Source organism: Lissotriton helveticus, chromosome 6, assembly GCF_964261635.1.
Source record: "Lissotriton helveticus chromosome 6, aLisHel1.1, whole genome shotgun sequence".
Classification (NCBI taxonomy): domain Eukaryota; kingdom Metazoa; phylum Chordata; class Amphibia; order Caudata; family Salamandridae; genus Lissotriton; species Lissotriton helveticus.
In genome coordinates, this window is record NC_136067.1 from 2036282617 (window position 1) to 2036298304 (window position 15688).

The window sequence follows — 15688 nt, forward strand, 5'->3', positions numbered from 1 at the left end:
ACTCTACGTATTATGCGTGGCTAACTAAGAGGTGTTTACCCACTGTGCTGGGTGACTCAGCCACCAAATATCGTCAATGCCCATGTTACGCATCACCCGGTGAAGCGCGGCTGTCCTTGCCATCTGCTAGTACCCTCTGACTGCTGCAAACTGTAACAAAAACGTGCAATGCACAACAACGCCTACCCCCACCCACCCACGGACATAGTTCAATCTTGCAACTATCTATGCCCACCACACGCATGTGCCAGGAGATCCACAGCATCCCAGCAGAGACTGACAAACTCACTCCACCGGTCAGCTTCTCGGCCAGTCATTCTCCTTCAATCGAGACAGGACCGCATCCAGGCATCCCAGAGCATGGTCCACCAACAATCATCTGTGCCCAACTTAATTCAAAAGTGCGGGCTATCAAGCCACTGCGGGCAGCACAACGATGTCAGGCATCCCAAAAGCACACAAGGTGGTCACTCTGCATCAGCACCCCTCAGCCAGCAGTTCCTACCCCACCAGCTGTGCACCTTCATACCAACGGAAGGAGAATGATATCCACTTTCCCACTCGGACATCGCCACTCCCCACCTCTGGGGAAACCTGGGTGTCAGGCACGAAGTCCAGTGTGGGGCTCGAGGCCCTCATTTCAGTTCCATCGCCCGCAGGCAGCATGTCGACATCCTGCACCATCCCCTGCATTTCTACTGTGCTGAGCTGCATGGTGCCGTCCTCACAAACTGTGGCCCATGTCGCGCCGAGGGGAGAAGACTCCCACCCTCCAGACCACAGACATTACCACCACCTCCCATCACCTATGTCGCTAGGAGCGCAAAGCAACGACCACCACTTCAGCGGTTTCACCAGCTCTGGGCTGCCAACAATGCCCAGCCAGTGGGGCTGTCAAAGTGGGACAGTGCCACTCCTCTGTGAGAGGTTTCACCAAGTCCCCATCCACCCATACATTCACACCGGGGGTGCTCTGTGCCGTCCAGGTTCCCATGATGGTGTCACCACCTCGACTAGCACAGCGTCACTCCGACGAGACTAGGGTGGTCCCATGAGGGACTAGAGCAAAGCAGAGTGCACCCCTAGATGTCCTGATGCGTCCTCGGGGTAGCCGGCACCCAGTGACCTGGGTGCACCTACAGTGTTCGGCCCTCCACGGTTCCCGCCAGCACCCTCTGTCCCGGATCAATGCTAGGGCGTGCGCTTGGGCCCTCATGAACATCCTCCGACTGGTTGGTGACGCATGCAGGGTCCATAACAGGCATGACCACACCAGGTAGCTAGGGCAGCAAGGAGGCACCCTCCACCCCCGGTGGCTGACTCCTAGGCAGACACTGAAGAGTCAATGAGTAAGAGTACAAATACCCCCAACAGGTCCAAGCAGAGGACGCCGTCGGATATAGGCTCCCAGTCACTTTCGGGAGAGATGGGACCCCAACGCCCTTCATAAGGTCGAGCCACCAATGTCAGCCTACCCCGTGATCCCAGGAGCATGAGGGTGACAAGCGACACAGCACGATCACTTGATCTGCGCTGGTATAAATGCAGGGCAGTCTGTTTCAGGACCGCGGTCTGTTCCCATGCTGATGCGCCCACGCAGCTCGCTGCACGAGCTCCACGTATGCAGGCTTAGCAGTATGGCAGCAAAAGTCTGTGAGACCCCCTTCTGGCAGGCAGTGCACTTTCGAGGACAGTGCCCCTGGCCCATCAGGTATGTATTTTAACCAGGGGGCACCACTGGTTGCGTCTTGGGCCCTTTGCCAGTCGACAGTTTGCGGCTGCAGCTAAACGGTTGCAGTGCGCCCCGTGGGCCTGCTCCTCTAATGGCCGCAGGAGGATCTCCTTAAAGGCTGTGGCCCAGCATCCCTCATGGCTGATTTTGGCAGTCCCATGGGCCTTTGGGAGAGCACCAGCACTCCAGCGCCAGTCGGGCTTTGTGTGTGCCACGCTGAAGGCGGGGTGGAGACCGTGGCACACCTCCAACCCCGGTGCCCCCAGCAAACTCCAGGCCGCCGCTCCATCCCCAACGGGCCCGCTCACCGCCTCACTTAGCACTCGTTGAGCACCAGGGCAATCGCGGGGGCAAGCAGAACATCTTCCAGTCCTCCCACCGGTGGGCAAATCCACTGTGTGATCCAAGCGTCAGCTATTGCCCTCTATGGGAGGCCGCAGCTCCACTCATTGCAGCTGCGGCAAGGCTCAACCATTGTGCCGGCGCGACCTTCTCCGCTCTCTCCATCTGGGACCTTCGACAACAGGCACTTGTCCGGAATCAACAGGATCTGGGCACCATACACTGTCAGTGTCACTGAAATGACATAATTTGGTGATTTTTAAACAGGATTCTGAGGGATTAAAGAGGATTAAAGAAGGAGACTGGCCTGGACCTCAAGGGCTCACGTCCTGTCAGCCATGTTGCCTGGCCATGTCCCGCAAAGTAGTCATTTAGAATTAGCGAAAGTGATGCCCTTAGGATGTAGATGTAGTTCATGACAAAAAGCTAGGAATACTCTTGAGGTCGGCTTGCACTAGAGGTTCATCAAAATGCTGCCATCTTGTGTATAATGGTGACAAATGCTTTATAAAATAACCAACCATCTTGTATAATTTTATGACATATGTACCTAATTGTTTTTTGCACAGTCAATACATGTTTGAATCCTGTTTTCGTTTTCATTTGCATTGTACAGCGCTCTGAAATTCAGAATGTAGCTGTTTCAAATGAAATAAAAACAAGTAGACAAACAGAATAGCATGAAAACCTGCCTGCTTCGATATTTAAGAGCATGTGCTTTTTGCAAATAGCTTTACGAGATTTAAGGAGGTGGAGGTACATGTTTTTACTTAGAGGTCCATCTACCTACATGGCCTTGCTTGCATTTTCAGTCATAAACCAGATACTTTGTTCCATTTCAAATATAGAAAACCGTTCTATCTGAAAGAAACAGGTTAGTGTTCGATTCCTTACCTCAGAATATCCCCAGGCGTCAGACTGGATCCGGAAAGTTTTGCGTAGCAGTACCCCTGCGCGTCGTCTGCGGCTCCGCGTCCGGCGTCATTGGCGCTGGGATGACGTCGTGGGAGTACTTAGACGCCGCCCTCGCGCGCTGAGGTCAGTTCTTCTCTTTTCCGCGCCAGCAAACGCAGATCCGGAAAAAGCAGTACTTCTTAGTCACTTTTTGACTAACTTTTTTCAATCCTTTTTGGATCCTTTTTCGAGTCAGTAGACTCTCAGTGCCGGTAGGGATGCCCGGGTTCAAATCCTGTGCCGATTGTAACCGCCTGATGTCAGTTACCGACCCCTACTGTCGGTGCCTGTATTGCCTTGGGGCCAACCATGACGACAAGTCGTGCCCCGACTGCCGGGCCTTGACGTCGAAGGCTAGGCGGGAGCGATCCCGTAAGCGCCTCGAGCTCCGGCAGTCGGCCCCGCACCGTTCACGGTCCCGGTCGAGGAGGAGGTCGAAGGACCGGTCGCGGGGCCACAGTCATCACAGCTTGGCGAGTCGACCCCATTCGTTGGGCTCCAAGTCCTCAGGTAAGAGGCACAAAAAGTCGAAGAGATGGCATCGCTCTACCGACTCCCCCCGACACGCGCGATGCGGCCGGTGGGTTCGGGCGACACCGCCCAGGCGGCTCCTTTGGAGTCGCAGGCGCCGCTGCCAGCTCCATACCCGCCGGTCCCTAGGCTGAACACAACGCCGGAGGAGAACGATGTCTTTCTCATGGCCATGAGGTCGCTCACTCCTCCGTCGGGCCCCGATTGGGAGCCCAAGCCGGCCGGGGACTTCGGCCCCGGCGCCGTTGGGTGCTTCGGCCCGGCGCCGTCGACGACTTCGGCCCTGACGCCGCAGGACCCCACTGGATCCGTGTCCGATCCGGATTGCTGCTGGTCGACCTTACGACCCCTTCGCCGGCGCCGACCCCCAGGGTGTTGCCCCCGACGCCGTCCCCGGACGTCGTCGTCCCCGGTTCCTCCCTCGGTGCGGATCCGCCGTCAGACCGGCGTCGCTCGACGCCGCATTCGACGCTGAGAGAAGAGCAATTCTTCTATGATCTGGCCCCATCCTTACCCCTGACTATCAAGAGATGGGAGGCGAGGAGGATTGGGAGGGGGTCTAAGGACCCTCTGGCACGGGAGTGCCAGTCGAATCAGGACTGGGCAGTTGAGCTAGGGAGGCCAGTGGTCTGGACACTTCGCCCGACACTGGATTTGTCTCCCCTCCTACCGTGGCTACGGAGGAGGGGGCTGCTTACAGCATGGTGTTGACAAGGGTGGCCAAGGCCTTGGCTCTTGAGCTCCCCGTTGCGGCCGTGAGGACTAACCTCCTCACCGAGGTCGTTAAATCGCAGGAAAGCTCTTCGGAGCCTCTACTGCCTTTTACTGAAGCCCTAACTGACGTTCTGTTGGGCACCTGGTCCAGGCTCGCACAGGCCCCCCTGTAGATCCGAACATGGCCAGATGCCACCACCCGGCCCCGGGCGACCCTAGCTTCCTGTCCACCCACCCCACCCCCGAGAGCCTGGTTATCCAGGCCTCTATCTCCCAGACCGCATTCCCGACTGCTCCACCTGATCAGGAATCCAAAAGGTATGAGCAGTTCGGTAAGAAGCTGTTCTCCTCACTTAGTTTGAGGTTGCGGTCGGTCAACACCGCTTGCCTTTTGGGCCGTTATACCCACTCTCTGTGGGACACGGTCGCACACGTGCTGCCAGATTGCTCGGAGGAGGCCTGGGTAAATCTCGCTCAAGCCCTTGCGGAAGGGCGAGATGCAGCATGATACTCTATTCAATGTGGGCTGGATACCACGGACTCATTGGGCAGGGCGATTTCCATGACGGTTCGCCGCCACGCCTGGCTGAGGTCCGCCAACTTTTCGGCTGATTTCCAGAACTCACTCATGGACATGCTGTTTGATGACCGTCGCCTCTTTGGTGACAAGGCAGACAGTGCACTTGAGCGTTTCAAGGACTCCAGGGCTACGGCAAAGTCCTTGGGCCTGTCGGGCCAGCTCCAGCAAACTTCTGCCCATCGTGGGCCAAGGAAGGGGCGCCAGTCTAACATCCAGCGTGGTGGCGGACGTGGTAACCGCAGTGGTGGTGCCATGGGACAGCGGCGAGGCCAGTCCACATCCACCCCACGGCATCCGCCTCCAAGCCTTTCTAGTGTGAGCTTCCAGGCGCATTTGACGCCAGTGGGGGGCAGGATTAACCATCACCTCCTCCACTGGCGCACCATCACATCGGACAGGTGGTTGCTGCAAATCAGCCGAAGGGGATACTCCCCCCCCCCCCCCCCCTTCGAGGCGAGCCCTCCAGCCATGCCACCGCAGGACAACCGCGTGTTGGGGGATCACTTGCAACTTCTGCAGGAGGAAGTTACGGCCCTCTTGGCCAAGGGGGCCATCAAGCGCGTTCCTAGGCCAGAAGTAGGGTGTGGTTGTTACTCCCACTACTTTCCGGCTCCCAAGAAGGTCAAAAGGGGCCTACGCCCTATCTTGGACCTGCGGCTTCCTCCGGAAGGAGAAGTGCAAGATGCTGACTTTGGCTCAGGTCTTAGCTGCCTTAGACCCAGAAGACTGGATGGTAGCGTTGGACTTGCAGGACGCATATTTTCACATCTCCGTCCTGCCGGCCTACCGGTGTTACCTGCGCTTCACAGTAAGCTGCGAGCACTTCCAGTTTACCGTGCTCCCCTTCAGCCTTACCAGCGCCCCTCGGGTGTTCACGAAAGTGAAGGCGGTGGCCTCTGGTCTCCAGCGGAGTCCCGGCTTCATATCAACCTTCTGAAGCTGCGGTCGATCTGACTTGCACTGAAGGCATTCCTCCCCTCTGTTCGGGGTGTGTAGTGCAGGTTTTCACGGACAACACCACCGCCATGTGGTACTGCAACACACAGGGCGAGGTGGGGTCGTGGACCCTTTGCCAGGAGGCTCTGCGTCCCTGGCAGTGGCTGGAACATCAGGGCGTCACCCTGGTGGTTCAACACCTGGCAGGTTCCCTGAACGCCAGGGCGGACGAACTCAGGCGCCGGTGCATGATGGATCACGAATGGCGTCTGAACTCAGACATGGTGCAAGGTCTCTTTCAGCAGTGGGGAGAGCCTTGGTTAGATCTATTCGTTACCGAAGAGAACATGCAATGTTATCAGTTCTGCCGTTGGAATTTCCAAGGCGGCACTCGCTCGGAGACGCTTTTTGTCGCGAGTGGAGTTGTGGTCTATTGTACGCCTTTCTGCCTATACCACTTCTGCCCAGAGTGCTGAAGAAGATCAGGTCAACCGGGCCCAAGTCATCCTTGTGGCTCCGCAATGGGCACGAAGATACTGGTATACCGAGCTACTCAGCATGTCAGTTGATCCCCCGATTCGTCTGCCTCTTCAGGAGGACCTTCTGTCGCAGCAGCAGGGGACAGTCCTCCAACCGAACCAGTCCAGTCTCCACCTCCATGCGTGGAGATTGAGCGGCGATAGTTGAGGCCGTTTGACTTGCCTCCTGAAGTCTGTGATGTGATTCTGGCAGCCAAGCGTCCCTCCACAAAATCGGTATACGCCTGCAGGTGGAACAAATTTGTGGCATGGTGCATAGCTAAGGCTGTGGATCCCCTTTCGGCCCCCCTTTCAGAGGTTCTCCTCTTTCTTCTTTCTCTTGCCCAGCAGGGCTCGGCTCTGGGCACTATCAAAGGCTACCTCTCTGCCATTTCAGCCTTCTTGAGGCTTCCTGATCAGCCTTCTCTTTTCAAGTCCCCTGTTGTAAATAGATTCTTGAAGGGCATCACTCACATGCTTCCTCCCGTTCCTTTCGTGATGCCTCAGTGGGATTTGAACCTTGTTCTGACTTATTTGATGTGCGCTCCTTTCGAGCCACTTCACAATTGCCCTCTACGTCTTCCAACTCTTAAGACTGCATTCCTGGTTGCCATCACGTCTGCCAGGAGAGTGAGTGAGCTCCAGGCTCTATCTTCTCAACCTCCTTTCCTCTCTGTCCATCCGGTCAAAGTTGTCTTGAGAACGCGTCCCTCTTTCCTGCCCAAAGTAGTCACAGCCTTCCACATCGGGCAGTCCATCACCTTGCCCACCTTATTTCCGCCTCCGCATTCATCGAAAGAGGAAGAGAGGCTCCACCGTCTGGACCCAAAACGTGCGCTCTCATTCTATCTGTAACGCACACGCCAGTTCCGGGTGGACGACCAGCTCTTTGTTGGTTACGTTGGCGCTAAGAAGAGACGGGCGGTGCACAAAGAAACCATTTCTCAGTGGGTCGTTTTGTGCATAAAGGCTTGTTATTCACTGGTTAAAAGGAGCCTTCTGTGGGGCTGCCTGCCCATTCCACTCGGGCCCAGGCGGCTACTACTACCCTGGGTCGGGGAGTCCCCTTGCAGGACATCTGTCAGGCAGCTACGTGGGCCTCGCTGCACACGTTCGCTAGACACTACTGCCTGCACAGCCAAGTCCGGAGAGATGGCTTTTTCGGCCGTTCTGTTTCTCAGGACTTTCTGGTGTGATCATTGGTTCGCACACCCACCACCGAGGTTGGTATTGCTGGGGTATTTATTCTAAGGTAAGGAATCTAACACCTGTTTTTTTCAGATCCACAAGTTACTTACCTTTGGTAACGATATATCTGTAAGAAACAGTAGTTAGTGTTAGATTCCTTACTGCCCCACCCATCCTCCCCGTTCTGCGAACCGATATCTAGGGTTAAGGTTCTTCCCTTTGAGGGCCCTAGTTTCATGGCACCAGTGTCGGTTTTTATCATGGCTCTGCGTTTCTGGCGCGGATAAGCTGTGTATAAGAACTGACGTCAGAGCGCGAGGGTGGCGTCTAAGTACTCCGACGACGGACGCGGAGCTGCAGACGACGCCTACCGACGCGATAGGGGCACTGCTACGCAACACTTTCCGGATCCAGTCTGACGACTGGGGATATTATAAGGTAAGGAATCTAACACTAACTACTGTTTCTTACAGATATATCGTTACCGAAGGTAAGTAACTGTGCGCCAGGCAAACACATCTTTCGCCACCTGGATGGCGCTCAGGTCTGGGGCGTTTTCAAAGCTAGAGGGAAAGGTGAATTGATCTTTCTCATTTATTATAGTTGAGAAATGAGGGTGAAATTGTCCTAGGACATGGCGACCCAGCTATGTCTGTTACGTCAATTGAGAGTGCTGGAGTGCATTAGTCCTGGAAAAATCAGCAAATTTGTAAATGTTAGTTTCCATACTTTTACCAGTCCTTCAGGAGTACTCTCCAAGGATATCAGCTCAACAAAGAGCAAGTCACTGCGGTCCAAAAAATGTGATTCAGTCCTCGTACAGTGTAATCAGAGTATGCCTGTCGTAAACCAGATGTTTGCTTTAATATTCCTTTTTCACTATATTTTATTGTAAATGCTGTCGTTTACAGACACCATCATGTTGAATTAAAGTTCAACTTGTGCTCCATATAAAATTGAAAAGGGAAAGAAGAGGTCTGGGCCAAAGCCTCTCTGTAAAAAACATGTTTTTTTAATGTGAGATCAACTTCAGATAAAATCATTTTCCTTTCAGCCCACAAGTTTTGGATGAGAGTTTGTGGGAACACACAGCAAGAGCAGAGTTAAATGTGGGGATAGGTGGGGCTGCCTTGTGCCTGGCCAGCAGTATCCCTGACTTCTTGTCTGCTATTCCTGGTTCCCGACAATTAAGCATCTTCTGATCAGCTCAGTAAGGTTTGATGCTGCATAGGTACTGTCCTCCTTACCCCTATGCTGAGCACTCAGAATTCTGAAGAAAAGTTTTCCTCTACTATAAAAAGCCACACAGTGCTTCTCAATAGCTTTCTAATGACTATTCCCTTACTTGCTTCTTTTGGCATGCGTTTTCTAACTCATGCGTTTTCTGTTTGATTCTCAGGTAATGAAGATAAGGAAGAACATAGCTGTGACTCTGCCGACCTTGAGGCAAGTATTCTATGCGGTCTGATGATCGCTCTCTTGTTTCCCATTTTTTTGTGTTCTTTTATTTTGAGGTTTCTCTATAAGAACTAACAAGTTAGCATTTCAGTCTACATTTCCTGAGCAGACCAAGAGGCAAGTTTCTGGACAGTATTGTACTTTTTAGACTTCTTTGTGCTGTTATTGGGAAGGGAAAAGCTGTAGTTTTCTGCATCATACATCTAAAAAGGTAGCAGGGACACCAAGGTAGAGAAGAGTGAAAAATATATGTGTGGCTGTTTGAGAGAGATTTGCTATAGTAGTGATTTTAATTTTAATTTCTCACTAAGCATATATGTATCTGTGTAACAGAATGCACAAGTTTGTTAATAGCTGCAATAGTTGCATGCACATGTTTGAGCTTGTGGATTGTTCTTTAGATAAATGAGTGAATACTTGAAACAAGCCTAGTTGGGTCTGTTGAAGAGTTGGCATTTGCACACAAACACATATCTGTGTACAAATGCACACATACATGTGTGTATATGTGCTTCTACTCAGACATGCACATACCTACATATATATGTATAGTGTGTAACACATGTTGATAATATGAAAATGGTTTAATGTAGAATTGTGTGGTGATTAGAGGTTTGGAGACGGGCGGTGAGTATTTGAATGTGTGTGCTTATGTGGCTGGGTGATGAAAAGAATATGTAAACACATGTATAGCTAAATGAGCATTTGTGTGATCAATTAGCATAACCTGTATTTTAGTAGTAAGTTTGTACTGTGTTGCCAACAGTCTTTCTTTATGTATCATGGGATCCTCACTGATAGTCATAAATATAGAATACTCCCTCTTCAGAACACTTTTTCCTAAAGATCAGAGCAAATTTAGTGTTGGCGAGTAACCTCTAAATGTCCATTGTCTGATGATACCTTCTTAATCGGCAAGATAGGCTAGCTTTATAGCATTTGTTTTGAGTAGCAAGCAAAATGTTTTTAAATGTAGTAAGTCCACATTGTAGCATTTAATTTAAGGAAATATGATACACTATCCGAAATAGCCTGTAGCCTACATTCTGAGCAAGAGGAAAATTAAGGAAAAGGTCCCTGTCAGACCTCACTGCTCCAGTTATGTTTTTTTGGCTCTTGCTGAGTAGATCACAGAACACTTTCTATGTTTGTTTTTACTCCGCTTTCCTACTATTTTTTCATCAAAATTGAATATTTTTGTAGTACATTCAACATCTTCAAAAACCAACATCAATTTTTTCTCCACTTTTGCCATCAAAGGGGATATTTATTCACTAAAATGACATCTCTTTTTGTGAATTGTCCCTCATGTAGAATAAAAAGACTTCTTCAAAACCTCATTCTGTTTGTATAGTCTGTGTTCGAGGCATGTGGGCTGCTGAATTCATATCTGTGCGTAGATCGCCGCCTAGTGTTGGGTCCGGATGATTGCACATTGTTGTCCTGGAAGAGTCTTCGAAGTATCACGAGATAGGTGGCTCCTCCCTCGGACTACAGTTCGCATGGGCATCCTCTCCATCCTCAGATTGTTTTTCTCCGCCATTGGGTTCGGATGTACTTTCCTACTCTCCAAGTTCGGAATCAAGAAAAACTCTTCAAAAGGCCAAAAGGCCTTCGGATCCGTCGGTATTGTTCAGCGATCGGTGCCGATACACTTTTACAACTTTGTTGCACTCCGGTTGTCGAATCGGGCCGTGAGGCCTTCTCGACACCACTTGGACCGACCGTCGATGGAACGAAGTCCATTCAAGTACTGCCCGCAGTGCAACTCGAAGTTCCCGCACACAGACAAGCATCCAGTGTGCAATAAATGCCTATCTCCAGATCACAATGAAGATAGTTGCCTAGCCTGTGCCCAGTTCCGATCGAAAAAGACTATTCTTAATCGACGGGCGGCGAGGCAAGAAATGCAACGATCTGGGCCAGAGCCCGATAACATCTTCGATGACGAAGAAGATCTAGCCAACGCCGAAGACTCGGATCAAGGCGACAGACAATACTCTGAGCCCGACTCCGAATATTACCCCGAAGAGGGAGAACTGATCATCGATCTCGAGGACTATGATCAGGACATCGCAGCAGTTGAAGACGACTCCGATGACGACGTTGGGCGAACCGTGAGTACACCGCCCCATATAGACACTACACCTCTATCAGAGACTCAGGTCGAGGCATCACCAGCAGGCCTTAGCCGAGATCAACCTCCTCGTTCTACCGCCCCGCTATACCGCCCGGCTAAGAACATATCAAAAGAGCCCTCTGAGACACATCACAAGACATCGGTTCCACCGAAACTGATCGACAATATAGTCTTTGGACCGAATTACGTCGAACCGAAGGTATCGTAGCCGAAGGCCGTCGAACCGAAGGCCGTAGTACCACTACAACCTTCGAAATCAAAGACCGTCGAGTCGACATCGAAGAGCAAAGCAGTCAAGTCGAGCTCGAAGTCGAAGGCCGTCGAGTCAACCTCGAAGCCAAAACACGTCGATTCGACACAAAAACAAAAGCACGTCGAATCGACCCCCAAAAAGCACGTCGAATCGAGCAAATCAGCCCCAGGTATTGACAAGGGGAAGAAACCGGTCGACGACAGAACAAGGCCAATGCCCAAAACTACCGTCGACCCGAAACCGAAACTGAAGTTGGACGAAAGGAAAACGGTCGAGCCGAAGCCCATCGAACCGAAAAAGGGCATCGAGCCAAAACAGCAGGCTCCAAAACAACATAAAGACACTTCCGAACCGACAAAACCACTCAGTCCGAAACAGGTTGTGAAGCCAGCCAAAGACGTTCAACCAACAAAACCGGTTGAAAAACGCCCCAAACCAATCCAACCACCTAAAACGGTCGAAGCCACAAAAAGCCTTGACCCGAAGACACCAAAACCAAAGGTTACAGCACCAAAAACAAAAACTGTGGAAGAGGAACTTCTTCACCCAGACCCCTCCACAGAGGACCAGTCAAAACTCTACATTGACCCAAAAACTGGTAAGGTGACTGTTTATACCAAAAAGAAAAGACCTCTACCAACTGAAGACCTTTCTAGGATCCCCCTGAAGAAAAAGAGACTGTGCTACCTCTCCTATATTCTTTGAACCTATCACTCCTACTATGCCTACTACTCCTTATGCCCCAACCTCACCTGCACGCTCTGACTACACCCCTGATGAAGATCAGGACGCAGATGTAGATTTTGATTATTCACAAAACCCTCTTCCAGAGCCAAACACACAGCCATGGGGTGGAGGTGGGGAACCGGACACTGAAGGGATTCTGCCCATTACAGACCCTGCAGTATACCCTACTAAGCCATCACCCACAGAGTATACAGTAGCATTTAATTTGCTACTGGATAGAGTAGCAACCTACCACAATGTAGAGATGCACTCTGATGCTGTTGAGGAAGACTTCCTCTTTGATACACTGACTACATCTGAGAGACACGTTAAGACACTCCCAATGTTAAAAGGGGTATTAAAACATGCAAGTGACATTTTTAAAGACACTGCTAGGGCACGGGTCATAAACCCCAGAATTGAGAAAAAATACAGGGCTGCACCTACAGATCATACATACATCAAAGGGCAGCTACCCCTAGATTCCTTAGTGGTATCCAACGCACGTAAGCGTGCAAACTCACAGACTACTAGTGAGGCCGCACCACCAGACAAGGAGTCTAAAATCTTTGAGGCATCAGGCAAAAGAGTGGCGGCTCAGGCAGCAAACTCCTGGAGAATAGCCAATACACAGGCCTTGCTAGCCAGATATGATAGAGCGCACTACGACAGTTTGGAAGAAATTCTCCAACACTTACCTGATCCATACAAACAGCAGGCAGATGAACTTATACAAGAGGGAAAGCTCATCGCCAATGCATCCATTAAATGTGCCCTAGATGCGGCAGACACAGCTGCCAGATCCATCAATACAAGCGTGCTGCTAAGGCGCCACGCATGGCTTCGTATATCAGGCTTTAAGAATGAAGTCCAATCTACAATTCTTAATCAGCAAATCAACCCAGACTTTTTATTTGGTCCAGCAGTTGATTCAATTCTGGACAAAATGAAAAAGGATGCAGAGACAGCAAAATCTATGGGAGCTCTTCAGTCCCAACAACACCGGGGCTCCTTTCGTCGCTCCAATTATAGAGGAGGAGCACGAGGAACATCACAGCAATCCTCCAACTACACAACTAACACACAATCCACATATAACAAAAACACCAGCAGGGGTGGTTATAGAGGAAACAATACCACGGGTAGAGGTCGTGGAGGCAATGCAAATAGATCCTCCACTAACACAAAGCAGTGACTACTTCACACTATCTCCAGACTACATAACACCAGTCGGGGGAAGAATACAACAATTTCTGCCAGTCTGGTTAAATATCACCACAGACAAGTGGGTCAGGCAAATTATCAAACATGGCTATTGCCTCGAACTCACCTCAACTCCACCCAACATACCACCCGTGCACCGTCCCATGTCGCAGGAACATATACGCTACTTCAGCAAGAGGTCATCAGTATGCTGCAAAAGGGGGCCATAGAACCAGTCCCACCGCAACATCAGGGAACAGGAGTATACTCCCTATACTTCCTAATTCCAAAGAAGGACGGGTCTCTCAGACCAATATTGGACCTCAGGCCCCTCAACCTGTACATTTTGTCGGAGCATTTTCACATGCTCACTCTCCAGCAAGTCTTACCATTGCTTCGCCAGTGAGACTTCCTAGCAACATTAGACCTCAAAGATGCATACTTTCATATACCAATACACCCTGCTCACAGAAAGTATTTGAGGTTCACCATTCAAGGGCAACACTACCAGTTCAAAGTCCTACCATTTGGGGTGACAACAGCTCCAAGAGTGTTCACCAAATGTCTAGCTACAGTGGCAGCACATCTCAGAAGGCAATACATCCATGTGTACCCTTATCTGGACGACTGGCTAATACACGCGCCAACAGCCCAGCAATGTGCCGACAACATGTCAAAGACTATACACCTACTGCACAGTTTAGGATTCTCACTAAACTACCGAAAGTCACATCTACAACCCTCCCACATCCAATAGTACCTGGGAGCGACAATAGATACACTGTCAGCAAAAGCATATCCCAACACAGCACGGGTCCAGGGAATACAAACGCTGATACAAAAGTTCAGACCCCAACATTAAATTTACCATTACTATCAAGTCAACCAAATCTGCTCATCAAAAAGAGGTAAAAATGAGCCGCGCTTGGAATAAAATAAATGTAGACTCCTTTCTGTGCTCCTTTTCGCCCCCCCTTGTGAATAAAAGCTCAGATCTAAATAAAGTGGCAACTGACCTCGAGATAGCAATTACTGCGACATTAGACCTTATAGCTCCAAAACAGAGAACTAAGTGCCCAAACAAGCGATCCCCTTGGTTTACTCAAGAACTAAAACCAGTTAAATTAGCTGCTAGGACTGCCGAGCGCAAATGGCGCAAACCAAAGGATGAAGAAGATAATTACAATATAAGACCCTACATAAAGAGTACATGGCCCAGATAGCACTAGCAAAGAAAACCTATCTGGGAACGAAAATCACTCTAGCTGGAAATTCCCACAAAGAACTGTACTCAATAGTAAAGGAATTCACGAACCCCTCGGCCTGTCAACCCCCAATTACGGAGTCCCAAGAATGGGCTCTTAGATCATCCAATAAACACCTTTTAAAAATCCCTAAGGTCCGTACAGTCAGAAATGGAGGCAGAAGTTTCTCTAAAATCCGGCCCGCCACCTGGAACACACTTCCTCTATCCATCAGATGTGATCTGAATCATAAATCATTTAGGAAAAATCTGAAAACTTGGCTATTCTGACCAAGAGGTTCCCCACCTCTCTTCTTCCTCTCTATCTGATCTCTCTGCAGCGCTATGAGACCTATAGGTGATTTATGCGCTATACAAAACCAATTACATACATACATACAACACTCACTACCAGCTCAAGTGTTTATGCAGCTAATAGGCATGATGGCCTCCTGCATATTCATAGTCCCTCACGCCAGACTACATATGCGTCCGCTACAAGAATGCCTAGCAAGGCAGTGGAACCAGGCTCACAGGCAATTAAAAGACCTAGGGCCAGATGTAGGTAAATCTATATTTACCACTTCATAAATACCGAATCATACCGATTCGGTATTTATAAAGTGGTAAATTAGAGGGGGGGAGATGTAGGTATTTCAGATTCGGTAAATACCGAATCTGTAAGATTCGGTATTTACCGATTCTGTAAATACCGAATCGGTATCCCCCATTGATTCCTATGGGCCTTGAAGCCCATAGGAATCAATGTGCATTACCGATTCGGTAATTACCGATTTCTGCAAGGGTGCAGGGGGTGTCACTTTGACACCCTCTAGCACCCCCAATACTGGCTTGTGTGCCATGTGGCACACAGACATGCCCTAAGGGCATGTCTGTGTGTCACATGGCATAGGTGTGCATGCACACATGTGCATGCACACCTGGATTCGGTATTTTAACACCCAATTGGATTGGGTGTTAAAATACCGAATCTGAAGGGCCTGTGGGACTGAAAGTAGTCCCACCTACATCCCGAATTTTAAAACTCGGTAAACTTACCGATTCGGTATTTTTCCAATTCGGTAATTTTACCGAATTGGTAAAATACCGAATCGGACAAAAAAAGGTCCCCTACATCTCAAAAGGCCAAATACCGGTCGGAAACGGCCG

At 50.2% G+C, this 15688-nt stretch overlaps 1 protein-coding gene across 3 annotated transcripts in view; it reads left to right on the forward strand.

Annotated features, from left to right (window-relative positions):
* Window positions 1-15688, forward strand: part of DNMT3A (DNA methyltransferase 3 alpha) — a 2120215-nt gene that overhangs the window by 623261 nt on the left and 1481266 nt on the right. For all 3 annotated transcript variants that reach the window (XM_078650037.1, XM_078650035.1, XM_078650036.1), the window contains exon 6: window positions 8895-8941. In XM_078650037.1, the coding sequence (XP_078506163.1) occupies window positions 8895-8941 (47 nt within the window). The remainder of the gene's footprint in view (window positions 1-8894; window positions 8942-15688) is intronic.